We start from the raw sequence: 16777 nt of genomic DNA, 5'->3' as shown, positions 1-16777 counted from the left end.
CCAGAAACTTAACGACTTAAAGACAACATTCATTTATTATATCACAGTTTCTGTGAGCCAGAAGTTCAAATACAATGTTCTCTGCCTAGGGTCTTACAAATTAAAATGTCAGCCAGGCTGTGTTCCTTTCTGGAGGCTCTGGGGAATAATACAGTTCCAAGGTTGGGCAGAAGTTTTTTGCAGTTTTTATTTAAATTCCAGTTAGTTAACATACAGTGTCATATTAGTTTCAGGTGTATAATATAGTGATTCAACAATTCCATATATCACTGGGTGCTCATCCCAACAAGTGCACTCCTTAATCCCCATAACCTATTTAACCCATTTCCCCACTCACCTCCCTTCTGGTAACCACCAGTTTGTTCTCTATAGTTGAGTCTGTTTCTTGGTTTGCCTCTCTCTCTCTCTTTTTCTTCCCTTTGCTCGTTTATTTTGTTTCTTAAACTCCACATATGAGTGAAATCATATGGTATATTTGCTGTTCTCTGACTGAATTATTTCTCTCAACGTAATACTATCTACCTCCATCCATGTTGTTGCAAATGGCAAGATTTCATTCTTTTTTATGGCTGAATAATATTCATATATATATATATATATATATATATCCCCACATGTTTAAAAATTTTTTTTTTTAAGATTTTATTTATTTGACAGAGAGAGACACAGCAAGAGAGGGAACACAAGCAGGGGGAGTGGGAGAGGGAGAAGCAGGCTTCCCGCTGAGCAGGGAGCCCGATGCGGGGCTTGATCCCAGGACCCTGGGATCGTGACCTGAGCCGAAGGCAGACGCTTAATGACTGAGCCACCCAGGCGCCCCTCCCCACATGTTTATATATATATATATCTCCCCCACATCTTCTTTATCCATTCATCATATTCATCATTCGATGAACACTTGAGCCATTTCCATAATTTGGCTATTGTAAATAATGCTGCTGTAAACATCGGGGTGCATGTATCCCTTTGAATAGTATTTTTGTATTTTTGGGTAAATACCTTGTAGTGAGACTGCGGGATCGTAGGATGGCTTGATTTTTAACTTTTTGAGGAACCTCAATACTATTTTCCGCAGGGGCTGCACCGGTTTGCATTCCCACGGACAGTGTTAAGAGTTTCCTCTTTCACCACATCCTCAAGTTATTGGCAGCATTTTATTTCCTATGTTGGAGGCCGTAGGTACCTTTTCTCTTACTGGCTATCAGGTTGTTAGCTGAAGGTCTCTCTCAGCTTCTGAAGGTCACCTGCATTCCTTGACAGGTTGCTACATTTATCTTTAACATCAAAGGCCAGTTGGGTTCTTTTCTTGTTCTTTTCGTTATTCCTTCATTTTGCTTGCTTGTTTTATTTTTCTCTTCTTATTCTAGGTTCTTAAGGTAGAAGATTAGATTATTGACTTGAAATTTTTCTTCTTTTCTAATATAAGCCTTATAGTTCTACAAATTATCCTCTAAGCACTACTTTAACTGCATCCCACACATTTTGGTATGTTGTATTTTCATTTTTGTTCAGTTTAAAATATTTTCTAATAGTTGTCTGTTTTAACCCATGAATTATTTAGACACAAAATTGGCCCTTGAACAGCCTGTTTGAGTTGTGCAGATCCACTTATACACAGATTTTTTTTCAATAAATGTACTACAGTATTGTAAATGTATTTTCTCTTCCTTATGGCTTTCTTAGTAACATTTTCTTTTTTCTAGTTTACTTTATTGTAAGAATATAGTATATAATACATGTACAAAATATGCATTAATTGACTGTTTATGATATTGGTAAGATTTCCAGTTAACAGTAAGCTATTAGTAGTTAAGTTTTGGGGAAGCTAAAAGTTATGCATGGGTTTTTAACTGTGTGACTGGTTGACACCCCTAATCCTACATTGTTCAAGGGTCAACTGTATATTCCTTAATTTCTAAGTGTTTGAATATTATCCTGTTATTTTTCTTTTATTGGTTTCTAGTTTAATTCTATGGTTAGAGAATATAATGTTCAATTATTTTAAATTTGTTAAGGTTTGATTTATGGTACATGATATAATGATCTCAGTGAATGTCCTATATGTATGTACATGAAAAGAATATGCTATTATTTACTTTCGGAGTCCTCATATAATTGTTTTATGCATTCTGCCCAGGTTTATAGCTGCATTCATTGAGAGAAACAGAGTGGATTATGCTTATTTCATTTTACTCAGAATTAGAGTCTTCCATGTCACTTTGCCGATATTTTTGATCACTGATAAATATTCTTTTCTGAAGTATTCTTCACAAGGGTCCATTTATGGTTCAAAAAACTATAAACTAGATAAAAGATTGCTGGTGAAAATAACTTTGATTTCTTAATAAAATGCCATCTCTTCTTTTCTGTAAAATGAGATAATTAATAACTTGTCCTATGCCCTTTAAAGGCTTATTTGTTAGATCTTAGGTGAGCATACATGCAAGATCTGCTCAAACTTTATTAGTAAGTTAGAGAAGTAAGTTGGATACAGTTACTAACTTTATCATTAAGTTAGGACCTGGATGGGTCAGGACTCAAGGAGGTGATTTGGCTGCAGCGCTGATACATGGGTGACTATCTAGGGTTTGTGGCTTGGTGTTAATGGCCAGGTTTTCAGTGGACAGATCATGGCAAAGGACATCTGTCAACCAGGAATGAAGCAGGTGATAACAGCTTTGCGGTTACAGGAGGCTTATCCAGCTTGGAGCAAGGCCTTACAAAATTCAGGGGACAAAATTCAGGCTTCTGGAAAAGAGTGCTAAAAAGCACCAGGTTGAAGGTCGAAGCCCCAGCTAGGATGGTGGGCTTCAGAGAGTGGTTGGGATCTGGGTATGGGCTATATGTGGAATCAGGATACTGAGGGAGAAATCCAGCCCTGTGGCCTGGCGAAATGTGCAGAAGGAAGGCAAATGTGATTCACAGATAATACCAGCCTTGGGGCAGCCGACCTAGTTTCAGCCTGTCACCTGTTGGCCTGGTGAGAGAATCATTGGTCAGAGCTGACGCGGAGGTAAGAAGATCCTTAAGCTTAATAAACCTAGAGAATGCAGACAGTGGAATGATTCATATGCAGGAGTTTCTGTTAAAGTGGTGACCACACGTTAACAGTCATCATTAATATTGTTGCGGATTACGTAGAAATGAGTGTATATTTGAAACTCTTTGCCAGGTAGTATAGACATCCAAGTTGATATACCAGGAAACAATGGAATTAAATATGAAAGAAGTACTCAGACCTTAGAGGGGACGTATGAAAATGATTATACCGTAGGTAAAATGGATAGTGCGGAAAAGGCTGACTGGGAATTTATTTTTGTAAGTTGCAATCATCTGAAGCAAGGGCAGAGTCTGTTAAACACCATGGCAATAATCTAAAGCTAGGTTGTAATTCAGACCGTGAGAAACCATGCGCTATTAGGCAGGTTCCTTTGCTTTCTTGACAGCTTCTCCATCTCTGAAAATATCCAGCACCTTCTCTCCCCAAGAAACAAGAACCAAAAATGTATGACTAGTCGCAATAATAAAATTCCAAGGGAGAATGCAGGACGATGTTAAATGAACCAGCCAACTTCCTCCCACTAACCTTGATACCTTTAGTCTGTCAAAACCAGCCTGCACATATATGTTAAGAAAAAAAAAAAGAAGAAGAAGAAGAAGATAGCAGGAGGGGAAGAATGAAGGGGGGGAGTCGGAGGGGGAGATGAACCATGAGAGACGATGGACTCTGAAAAACAAACTGAGGGTTCTAGAGGAGAGGGGGGTGGGAGGATGGGTTAGCCTAGTGGTGGGTATTGAGGAGGGCACGTTCTGCATGGAGCACTGGGTGTTATGCACAAACAATGAATCATGGAACACCACATCTAAAACTAATGATGTAATGTATGGTGATTAACATAACAATAAAAAAAAAAGGGGGAGAAGAAGAAAAAACAACCTGCACAATCACATTTCCTTTTCAGTCTTCTTTATTCTAATTCATCACAGGACAGGACTGACCCTGGATTTGTGTTTGCACACAGGTTATCTTTAGATTGGCTTTACCTTGATGACCTGACGCCGCCTCTGGCATAATCCAGTTACTCAGGGGAATATCAATTAAGGCCCTCAATCACACTAATTAGAATGTCTTCTAAGTGTTGCCCTAGGAATTCAGCAGCTTATAAACAGGCAAATTGGGAAAATCTAGAGGTGTGAGTTTTGTTTTGTTTTGTTTTTTTCATAGCCAAAAGCAATTTGGGAGGTAGAGTGCTTTAGCATAGCTAAGTATTGGAGCTGAAGTTACTGTGCCCTGAATCTGCAATGAAATATCTCGTTGTTCTCCACTGACAATGATTAATGCAGAATTATTAATTACTTTTATTAATGAGTTGGATGAGGACATAGGTGGCATGCTGATCAAGTTTATAGATGACACATAGCTAGGAGTTAAACAAGTATTTCGATGGCAAGCTCAGGAGACAAAATGATTTCAAGACAGAATTTAGTGGCAATCCATCCAATACAAGCCCAGAAGAAACGATCTCCAGAAGGCACAATCACATCAGTCTTCTAATCAGAAACCGTCAGTGGGTCCCTATTTCCTGTTTAAATTAAATCCCAAGTCCTTTGCTATTCAGGGCCTTGCCATATTCTGATCCTACTATCCCTGCCTTCCAACAAAGTCTTCTATAGTTCTTTTACTAATACCCTGTGCTTGAGCCAAACTGAATTATTTATAGACTATTTCCTTTTTATGTTCCGTGCTTTGCCTGTCTCTGAACATTATTACCTACGGAGTTTCTTTTCCCCACTTTCCTTCTGCTTCAATTCAGTTCTTGCTCAGTCAAAAGCTCCCTCTTGTACTTAGTCTTCTTTGATTGCCTAGGCTGGAATAATCTCTTTCTTTTGTTAATCTTCAGTAACACTTACCTGTTCCTCTCTGTGTTTATCACTGTTTACTTTGTATAGTCATTATTTTTGTACCCATTTTAAGTCTCTGCTAGGCCTTCTTAGTGCTATAGCTTCTGTCTGAGAAATCTTTGTATATCTTAGAGTGCCTCTGCATTGTGTCTTCTTCATAGTTGATGATGATGAAATGGTCTATCTCCTCTCCTGGGGAGAATTGCCTTTAGAGGAGGCTCCACCTCTTGCTCACCGGAGGCCCCTGCAATTGTATCAAAGAGACTTGTAAACAGAAAGTGCTTCACACACGTTTCATTGACTAAATGAATGACTGATAGAAGAGTTCCTGAGGTTAACGGTGTAGGTATTGGAAGAGAATGGTGGTGGTAAGAAAGAAACCTTTAATCTCTGAGGTAAAAATGGTTGTTTAGGATATAATAAACTCACTTGTAACTTTTGAACAGTCATGCTAAAGAAGGAAGCACAAGTATGAACTAGAGATTTGTGGTGATGTGTGGTCAAGAGAGGTGAATGCTGTTGGATACTTGCATTGTCCTTTAAAGTGACGATAGACCCTGGATTGCTTAGGCAGTACCAGTTTATACCTTTTGTTTCAGGGGCATCCTCTTCCAGGTGTCTCATTTTAAGTGCTGTTATCTGGCCACCCTATTTATCAAATACCTCTTTGCACTTTTCAAGATGGTGGGTCCTTTTGGTGGTGAAACTTGTGCCATAGGCTTATGTTGGCTGGAGGTGGGTATAAATCTCATCTCTGGCACTTACTAGAAAACGTGATCAGGACAAGTTACCAAGACCTCTGTAAGCACTCTTATGTGGCTGCTGTGCTCAAAACAGCGACAATCTTGAATATGGAATTTTTCAGTAATATCCATGTGTCAGTACTTATAACCCTATCAAGATTTTGTCGGGGGCAAGATATGTCTAGGGCAGTAGGGTTTAAATATTCCAGAGTTGTTAAATCTCTAGGTCTTCCGTATTAGAGATCACACAACCAAATGTAAGGGCAGAGTTCTTGCTACTTGGCAGTTTCAGCTAGTTATCAATAGAAAGGCTAAAGGTAACAAAAACTGGACTCCAGCCTCATCATTTGTCTCTTCCAGGGAGAAGAGGAGAGCAGGCACAGCAGAGCATGAGGTTTAGATATTTCCCTTTACTCTAAATTCAGAGTGTGTTGGACTATAGACCAAGTCTGCATCCAGGATTTCTAGACCTTCTATTCATCACTAAGAAGGAGAAGTGTCTGGATCATAAAATATTTCCAATTGGGAACAGACCACAGGAATGCTAAGGAGGGGAAGAAGATCAAATTTATCTGCCAGAAATGTGACTCCTGGTGAAAAAGATCAAGAGGAATATTTTTCTTAAGGAGGCAGTTGTAGTTGAATGATTAAAAGAGAGTTCTGGAGCCAGACTGCTGGAGCTTAATCATTATTCTCCCACTTTCTAGGCAAAAGATGTTGGTTATGTTATTTAAACTTGTCTCAGTTTCCATATCTGTAATATGGGTGTTAAAAAAAAAAAAGTCTTATTGGCTGGTTCCTGCAGTTAAATTTGTTAATATTGTAAACATGTTAGAACAGTTCCTTCTCCATCGTTAGCTTGTGTATGTAGTAATTATTACTTAAGCTCTTGAGAGTGGTAAGTACTCTCCCTTAACTTTGTATTTATGTTGACAGGATGGGACTTTTGTGGTGTGTGATGAGTCTCTACTTCTATGGGATCCTACAAAGTGATGCCTCAGGTAAGCGAATAGCTTTTGACAATCTATTAAAATACGAATTACCTATAATATGTCAATTCTTTCTGAAAAATGAGTTAAGACTACATAATGTTTATATCCATTGTCTTCTGTGGTACCACAGAATCATAGATATGACAGAATCATAGAATTTTGGTGATGATACCTCTAGTCTTCAGGGGACACTGTGTACTTGGTTGGGGCAGTGCCCTCGTATGTATAAATACAGGAATTTTCCATCACCCTCACATCCAAACCAACTAGAATCCTGCTTCTCTCCCTTTACCTCAGGTCTACAGTGATGGTAGCATGACTGTTTTCCAAACTTCAGCCAGTGGTGGAGGAGACATTGAGGCTAATAGTCCATTAAGACCTTTTAAGAACAAATGAATAATGATGGGTTTCTGTCATACTGCTGCTATCTAGGAGAGAAAGGACCTACCATTAGGCTCGTTTTTTTTTCCCCCCTTTGGTTGTTGCTTCTTAAGAGAAACCAGCCAAGGGTGCCTGGGTGGCTCAGATGGTTGAGCATCTGCCTTCAGCTCAGGTCATGATCCCAGGGTCCTGGGATCAATTTCCGCATCGGGCTCTCTGCTCCTTGGGAGCCTGCTTCTCCCTCTGCCTCTCTCTCTCTGTCTCTCGTGAATAAATAAATAAAAATCTTTAAAAAAAAAAAAAGAGAGAAACCAGCCAAAGCTTGAGTTTGAATAACCAAATTCAGTCATCATGGGTCTGGATCATATGAAATCAGAGTCACAAGGGATTTGAAAATCCATCTTTTCAGAGCTCCTCTCATCTCTAAAATTACTGCTCACAACCAGTCTGTGGTAACTCTGCCTAGTGATCATCTAATTGCAGTCCATATGTCTTTGGACTGACCAAGTTCTTAGAAAGTTTTTAGTGTATATAATTGAAATTTATTTTTGTCATTTCCACATTTCTCCAGTTCAACTGCTTGATTTTTAGTAGAAAATACTCAGTCCAGTGGTTCTCTAATTTTAATTCAGGGAACCTAGATATCTTTGAAAAAGCTTCTCATGTATAATTCCCCTAAAGACCACAGACGATACTTTAAATATCATTACTTTAATTCCTCTTCTGTGTGAGAGGTCTTCAGAAATGTTAAAATAGTGATCGTATAGCCATGACAGTGTTTTCCGAGATATGTCTTCAACTGCTCTTCACATGGCATGGATTGGAGCCCTCTCATCCCAATTATCTTTTCTGGGTATGTTTTAGTTTTTCTATACCACTTAAAGCATTTTATTGGAAACCAAAAATAACACTAAAGGAGGGTATAACTAGGACAGAATACAGCTCAAAGCTGAGAGAAGTGGAGATAACTTCCAACCTTGTTGGCCCTTTTCACAAGGAAAGCATATTTCCTAATCTGGGCTGGTATTCAGCTGAGATGCACTAGGGCACGGATCTCCTGGCTATTTAGACCAGCGTCTGTCCTGCTTGACTGAGTGTCCCATTTGACTGGTCAGTGGTGGTGATGTCCTGGTTTTTAAATATGTTAAATATAACCCCTGATTATTATTAGTTCTTATTTGATTTAGTTCAGTGCTTGAATATTATCTGCTTACAGAGGCCTTATTTAACCACCTTAGCTAAAATAAGCCTCCCGATCACACATCTCTGTATCCACCTGTAGTTTCCTTCCTGACACTCATCATTTCTCGACATTATATTAACTTTCTCTTGTCTCTTCCTCCCCTGCTTTTCCTTCTTTCTGTTCTTTTTTCTTCCCGTCCTCCTCCTCTCCCTTCTTTCTTTCTCTCTGTTTCCCTCCTTCCCTTTCTCCTTCCCTCCCTATTTCACTGCTTGTAAACTGTCCGAGGACAAGGACTTATCCTCTTTGTTTGTTACCCAAATACTTAGAATAATTATTGGCACATAGACACATAGTAGGTGCATGCTCACTCTCTTGCTCTCTCTCTCTATATATATATTATAAATGGATGGATATATATACATACATATATATACATATTATATATATTATATATATATATAATATATATAATAAATGGATGGAAAAAAGTCCCTTCACTTCCCTTTTGGCCCAAACTGGCCAATTTTATAATGGGACTTGCTTGGATTCATACCAGTAATTCATCAATGTAGTTTTATGTCCTGCCTTGCCTTGAAGGAAAAGGGAGAGGTGACCATGTTATTCTTGTTGAGAGATGAGTGACATCCCAGAAGTTTCTGGGTGCTAGTGTCTCCCCAGCAATCCTGGCACTGTTGCCTCTCTGAATGACCTTTACTGTAATCCATCCAAGAGGTACCCTGCCCCCACCCCAAATGCTATTGGAAAGTGAGCTTTCTACCCAGGAGCTGTGACTCATAATTCTGCCAGGGAAGCTGACTTCTTGAATAAGATAAGTCCTCATACCAGCCCCATTCAGTCACCATGGGAGCAGGAAACATGTTGTAATCCCCTCAGCCCATCTGGCACATGCTCACTTGCCTTCCTTATGAAAAGGTGTATTGTGTCTGTGTCAGTGAGGCACTTCCTAGTTGGAGGAAGAGGAACAAAGAGGAAGTGTTGCTGACAAAAATAAAAGGGACGACGAACTCTGGGCTACGAGGGGACAGAAGGGACCATTGCACATTTTGAGGGAATCAATGAACCTCTCGTGCACCGAAGTGTCACTTCTTACAATGATGTAGTTGCTGGCAGACTTGTTGGCCTTCCATGAGGTTCTTCTGGTGCTTCAGGTACCTACCTTAAGGGAATCACAGAGCGATGTGAAGAACAAAGGAGAAATAACCAGAAAACCCTAAAGCAATGTACATGCATATGATACTAGTAGGAGTTTTGTCTGGTTGTTCTGGGCCTTTCCATGTGGACCCTTCTCCTAAGAGAAGCCCCACATTTTAAAAAGAAGCCATATGAACATAAGAGCTTTAGTTCCATGCAGTTTTTTTTTTAATTTAATTTAATTTTTTTTTTTTTAGAGAGAGAGAGAGAGAGAAGTAGCATGTGCATGAGTGGGGGGGGGGGGGGGGGGCAGAGAAAAGAGGGAGAGGGAGAGAGAGAATCAAGCAGACTCCCCACAGAGTGCAGAGCCCAATGCAGGGCCCAATCTCACGACCCTGAGATCATGACATGAGCCAAAATCGAGAGTCAGCCACTCAACCAACTGAGCCGCCCAGGCGCCCCCCATGCAGTGTGTGTGTGTGTGTGTGTGTGTGTGTGTGTTATTGGATATTTATTTATTTATTTATTTTTGTTATTATGTTATGTTAATCCCCATACATCATTAGTTTTAGATGTAGTGTTCCATGATTCATCGTTTGTGCATAACACCCAGTGCTCCATGCAGAATGTGCCCTCCTCAATACCCACCACCAGGCTAACCCATCCTCCCACCCCCCTCCCCTCTAGAACCCTCAGTTTGTTTTTCAGAGTCCATCACCTCTCATGGTTGCAGGGTGTTTTAAGTGCGGTGAACTGGACTTCAAGGCACAGAATTCTGACTCCAGAACAGTCTTTCTTGTAGCAGTACTGTGATTTCCTTTTTTGTTCAGGAAAGTGGGAGCAACATTTTCATCTCAGGTGGCCATAAAAGCAAATACTTAAAAGCAAGCATTTACTTTTAAGGAATTAAAGCTTGGATAATTACAATGGTGATAATATAATTATAATGTGGTAGTTGTAATGGTAATAATAAATCTTCCTTCCCTGAGAAAGCACTTTGAATTTTCGATGTCATTTGACTCTCACACTCAGATGATAGAGTAGTCAGGCTGTTGTAACCCCATTTTTGGGAAAAGAAAATTAGGATCAGAGTGGTTAAGTGAATTAACCACAAGTCACACAGCTAACACATAACAAAACTGTGACTTCAACTAGTTCCTCTGTTCTCAAGATGCATGCTATTTTAGCTAAATATACTCCCGTTGGACTCCACTAGGATATTCACAATTAAAAAAAAAAAAAAGATTAAGATCCAAGGGGTCACAGGTTAAAGAACCATTCAGTAATAGACTTCTGTGCTTTTCAGATAAGAAGTATCTTCCCTCCCAATTCCCCTCCTTAGGTGGTTTCTTCAGGAGGAATATCACTGTAATGTAAGCTCAAAATTCAATATCCCCATTTTTGCTTGTTGGAAATTGAACATTTCCAGTACTAAACTCAAGAAGTTCTGCTTTGTAAGAATTCCAAAAGCAAACTTAACTTGTCACACATTTCTCCTGTGGTGTGTTCCATTGGCAGCATGTTAGAAAGTTGAAGTGTTAAAACTGCCTTTAGCATAGAAAGAAATATTTGCAACTTGTGATTCCAAGTCAGGGAGAGGGTGAGAATGGCACCATATATAATATGTTTATTAAAAAAATTACCATATCAAAATTATTTGTTACACAGACCACGTTAAAAAGAGCAATGGATTTTCTCTCCCAAGCGCACACACACAGATCTTTGAATATAGCTTTTTATTTCAAAGTCAGCAAACAGTTGACAATGCGCCAGGTGCAGGGTTAGATTTCACACACATTATCATTAATGTCACAGAAGATGCTGGGCGCTGGGGATGGGGGGAGTGGGTAGAGAGTCTTACACACATTTATAGTTCAGGAGAAGAAGAGCCAGTGAAGTGACCTAAGTTAACAGTGCTCATGATGGCATGTCTGATAGAGCTAGGTTTTGAAGGCTACCTCAACTCCAAAAACAGAGCTCTTTCCTTTAAACCACATTGCTTTCTTTTAGGACTTTGTTCTGCTAATAGTGGTAAGATCCCATGATTTCATTTCTATTAATTTTGAGGAATTTGCAGAGGGTGGAAATAATCTTTTGGCTTATCAAAAGTGAATAACACTATGCAAAATAGATAAATAAGTAAAAACACTGGCTTACCAAGAATCAAGAGTCATTGCTTAAAGTTCTGACTGTTTCACTTTATGAGTGTTTAATGACATTAAAGAAGTCATTTAATCACTGTTGGTCACTGTGACCTTATCTATACACCCAACCAACCAACCAGCAATAGCAAAGCTCTGGCCAATTCCGCTTTCTTGCATTTTTATTCAAGAGCATTATGGTCATTATTATATATTGTGGACATACATGGCATACACTCTTCCTGTTATTTAATTAAGCGATTTCTAATGACAAGTGTTTGTCTTACAATGATTTTACCTTAGTCTAAAGATCGTGTGTTTGACAGTTTTTTTTTTTTTTAAGATTTATTTATTTGAGAGAGCGAGAATGAGAGAGAGAGAGAGTACATGAGAGGGGGGAGGGTCAGAGGGAGAAGCAGGCTCCTCGCTGAGCAGGGAGCCCGATGCGGGACTCGATCCCAGGACTCCGGGATCATGACCTGAGCCGAAGGCAGTCGCTTAACCAACTGAGCCACCCAGGTGCCCTGACAGTTTTATATTACAGAATCCAGGGTAAATAAGGGAAGGCTCTTATGAAAGTGTCTTCCAGTCAAGTCTGACAGAAAGAAGAGAAGATAGATACCAAACAGAATGCCATGATAGAGCAGAGAATGTTACTAGCCTTGTAGGGAGGTGTTGGAGAACACATCTCAATCAAAGAACAATTGCTCTTTTCCAGGAGAAAATCCATCTCTTATTTGGGAATGGAACAGTGCAGTGTGACTAAGGGATAGCGTGAGGGCATTTAGAAGCCAAGCTGGGAAGGTAGGTTGGGGACAGTTTGTGGAAGACAGGGATCTCTCCAGGTGAAGAGGATATTTGTGTTTAATATATTTTAGATATAGTTGGCTAGTTCTTTTTCTTTTTTTCTTTTGTCTTAACTTTTGTAAGGGCTTATAATATTTCTGATGCTATGTTTTGGTTCTTTGGTTAGGATTCAATTTGTTGCCAGCCCCAGAGGCCTCATATTATTTGAATATGCTTTTTGAAAAACTCCATACTTAGATATACTTGTGACATTCAGTCCTGTCTCTGTTGCCCATGGCTGGTCATCCTGAACACACTTCATTTCTATGCAGTTGAGTTCAAACATTTTGAGAATGTCTGAAGAATACAGTTTCATTTTATTCTTAGATCTAAAGGTCATTGGAATTATAACATTTCACCCTAGTGGCCTTTATTTGGATTTAATTTTATTTTTTTTTGGGGGGGTGATAAACGTCACGGCTTCATTTGGCCACATTAAAGGCCATACTTGGTCCCAACCCCCGCCCCCCACCGGTCCCCAAGCCAAATTTTACATTTTTACCACTTTATGAGACCAGCAGTCACCCTAATGTCCTTTAAATGCTGCCTCTTGGGAACAGATACCGTAACTCTCTTTCTTTTTTTTTCCTTTTTCCTTTCCTATTTTTTTTTTTTTATTTTAAAACACACTGATGCTTATTTTTTAAGTTACTTATGCTTCCCAAAAGTGGATATTCTGTAGCCTGATTAAAAAGACGTTTGAGTACCACGATTTGTTGGTCTGATGCTGACTTTGCAAATATAAACTCTCCTGAACAGCTTCTTGTATCACAATGATAATTCTATGCTTAGAAAAATGACCTGATTCTTCCTTTACATGGCTGTGTTAGTTAAGAGAAACCAGGATTTGTGCATGGAATACATTTCGTATATAGGGTTATAGGTGACAATGTCTGGTTTTTGAGAATTCATTCAGGTTTAAATCACCTTTGTTTCTGCGTTCCCCCCACGCCCACACCAGAACATTTGTTTCTGCCTTATTGAGATGAGCTTTATAAAACCAGATCACTGTCTTGATGATCAGTGATTTAATCCTGGGCCAATTCTCACCCATTTTTATTCCACTTAAAATATCTTTTCTCCTCAGCTGATTAACTTCTTTAGAAAATAATATAATATATCCATCCTCAAGATAAAAAACACAATGATTGCTTTATTTTTAAATCCACTAAGGGCTAGTGTCTCTCATTTATTTTTGAGGGACAAAGAGAAAATGAATCCATTTTACAAATAATCTGGGAATCTCAGTCAATAACTTCCAAGTACCTGTTATTGAAACCTATAAAAGCTGATATAGAGAATTGCCTTCTTTTGTCTTTCTCTCTTTTAGAGGCAGTAGGAACGATGATAATACAAGATTGCTGAGAAGATGAGAAAAAACAGATCAAATAATCATACCCTCAATAACCTAGACTTGGCTGAGCTGTGTTGTTTCATGAATTTTATTTTTCTTTCTGCCATCAAAATAAAAACTTTTGGGATAGCTGTACATTATTGAGAAAGAAATATCATTTTCCTACAATGTTCGTAGAGTCTGGACTAATAATAGTTTGAGGCTCTTTGTTCAGCAGTCCTTTGTTTTGTTTTGTTTTGTTTCCTTTTGAGATGCTTTCATTTTTTTGAACTGCTCCTTTGACATAGGCAGGAGTGTACACTTTGATATGTACATCAAGGTACTGATGTTTGCATTTTGCCTTAACTTATATAACAGAACGTTGCGGTCCCTTTAAAGTTTGGGCTTGCCATGCCAGCAAGAGGGAACGAGTGAAAAGTATTTGCCAACTATGCTTCCCAGTGAAACTTGTGGGGCCTGCACCATAAATGTAGATACTCAAAAGGAAAGGAATAGAAAGAGAATGCATCCTTCGGTACCTAATGGCTTTTCTATGTAAATAGAATTCTTTCTTTTTTTTTTTTTTTCTTAAAGATTTTATTTATTTATTTGACAGAGAGAGACACAGCGAGAGAGGGAACACAAGCAGGGGGAGTGGGAGAGGGAGAAGCAAGCCTCCCACCGAGCAGGGAGCCCGATGCGGGGCTCGATCCCAGGACCCTGGGATCATGACCTGAGCCAAAGGCAGATGCCCAACGACTGAGCCACCCAGGCGCCCCAATATAATTCTTTCTTAATGTTATATTGTGAGTTTTGATTACTAATTACTTAAACTTGCATACAAGTATAACCATAGTTGAAATATAGGACTGTATTATTGTTAAAGCAAACACAGATATACAAATAGTTCCCAAGTGGATCTCAACCATTATTAACCATTATTTACTATAGCTTTGTTTGTCCTTTTTTACTTTGGGGAGAAACTTTTAATCACTCGCCCTGGATTTGTTTGCTCTTTAAACACATTATTCCTAATAGCATAAATTGATGTGCCTGAGTTAACTTTGTTCTCTAGATCCTTTGTGAGTTCAGACTGCCCCCAAAAGTTGCTTGATGAACTAATTTTTGCTTTTCAGAGAGAAAACATTAATTTTATCTTCATATTTTCTAATTTGCTTTGGGCTTTTTGATCTGTCTGGTCCCCTAGGGAAAATTGATTTTCTCTTATGCAAGACTTTTTTTGACATCTATGGCTTGATTCTAAATGCCTCTTCAGCACTTTTACTGTCCACTCAAGGTAAAGGATGGTGAAGAGAAGGAGCAGGGAGGGGAAAGAAAAGGAAGGGAAGTGGAGAGAGAGAATAGATACAGATAGAGACATAGATAGAGACAGAAAGACTGAGAGAAAGGAGAGGGAAAGGAGAGAGAGAGAGAGGAAGAAGGAGGAGGAGGAGAGAGAGTTAGAGATACAAAGACAGAGAAAGAGATACAGAGTTAGGCTTCCCACAGAGGGGCTCGCTGGATTTGATTCACAACTAGGTATATATTTTTTTCAGATCATTAAAAAAAAATTTTTTTTATTACCACACTTAAGTACTCCTCCCCCCCCAAGCTTTATATTGGATGGCATTCTTTTTGAATATTTCATTTTTTTCCTAGGTTTTTACATTTTTAAACTTTTTACATTCTAACTCTTCTCTCCTTCCTAATGTGTTAAAATGAGGAGAGCAAATAAGAAGCCTTAAATATTATAGAGATGTCCTTAAATCTAGTCCCCTCCAGCCATGAGAGCCATCAACATGTCCCAGGGTAATGTTTTATCAACCAAATATTTTGCACAATACTTTTATTCTGAAGGAAGTATACAGCAGACATGGTAGAAGCAAAGAGCTGTACATGGCCTTCACGATAATGAAGAGGAGGCTGCAGGCAAGAATGTATGACTCTGTAGCCCCCTTTGCACTCTGCATTCATAAAGTGTAAGGCAGAAACAGTCTGCTGTTGTTTACACTTGACACTGAGCTGTAACACGTTCTTTCCTCGTGGCAGTATATTGTTTGAGGCTCGGCAGCAACCCAGCTTGTATTCAGGTTTAGGAGGAAGGTGTAGCTTTGGAGAATGATGAAATCATGGAAATTGTGAATAGAACAGTTAGTAAGTGGAAGTGTTGGAGGAGTCGCTCCCACTGCATGCAGTGTTCTTAGTGAGATACTTAGCGAGGGGGATTTCAGGAAGAACATGAAGCAGGGTCTCTGTTCCTGCAAACTCTTAGATAGCTCACCTTTATTACTCTAAATATCCTGTTATTAAAAGGGTTCTTTCTCTCATCTACAATGCAGTGGTAATTCATGATGGTAATAATAGTCATGAAGCATTGCACACTATTGAATTTTTTTAATCACTAAAGGAAGATCATGTTAAGCTAAGAATGGCTTTAAATCTCTTTTATTCTAATTCTCTGTAAATTGGTAATAACTATATAGTGGAGTGTGTGTGTAATAGAAGAGAAGGAAGGTGAGGGAAATAACATTAATTGAACTAGGGAATGATTATATATATAATATTACATAAATTTTTAAACAGCCCCATTAGATAGAGATAGACATTTTCATTTATTTACCAGTAAGGAACTCCAGATTCAGAAAAGTGAATTTAAAAAGTTAAGTTAACCTAATAACTTACTATAGCTATTAAAGTGGGACAACTTGTATACCTGTTTGACTTTATTTTTTTCTTCTAAATATTTTTATTTATTTATTTTTTAATGCCTCTATGTTGTTGTTTTTTTTTTTTAATTTTATTTATTTATTTAACAGAGAGAGAGAGATAGTGAGAGCAGGAACACAAGCAGGGGGAGTGGCAGAGGGAGAAGCAGGCTTCCTGCGGAGCAGGGAGCCCAATGCGGGGCTTGATCCCAGGACCCTGGGATCATGACCTGAGCTGAAGGCAGACGCTTAATGATTGAGGCACCCAGGCACCCGCCTCTATGTTTTCTTTGAAATTTTTTATTTTATTATGTTACGTTAGTCACCATACAGTATATCATTAGTTTTTGATGTAGTGTTCCATGCTTCATTGTTTGCGTATAACACCCAGTGCTCCAT

At 38.9% G+C, this 16777-nt stretch overlaps 1 protein-coding gene across 1 annotated transcript in view; it reads left to right on the top strand.

Moving 5' to 3' along the window:
* The window catches only part of LOC110582733 (interleukin 1 receptor accessory protein), a 124418-nt gene that overhangs the window by 39529 nt on the left and 68112 nt on the right, over positions 1 to 16777 (top strand). Inside the window, exon 3 of the mRNA XM_021692754.2 lies at positions 6582 to 6646. Within this exon, the coding sequence (XP_021548429.1) occupies positions 6582 to 6646 (65 nt within the window). The remainder of the gene's footprint in view (positions 1 to 6581; positions 6647 to 16777) is intronic.

The sequence above is a fragment of the Neomonachus schauinslandi genome, chromosome 1 (genome assembly GCF_002201575.2).
Source record: "Neomonachus schauinslandi chromosome 1, ASM220157v2, whole genome shotgun sequence".
Lineage (NCBI taxonomy): Eukaryota > Metazoa > Chordata > Mammalia > Carnivora > Phocidae > Neomonachus > Neomonachus schauinslandi.
Note: the sequence above shows the minus strand (reverse complement) of the source record. Positions and strands in the feature narration are given on the sequence as shown.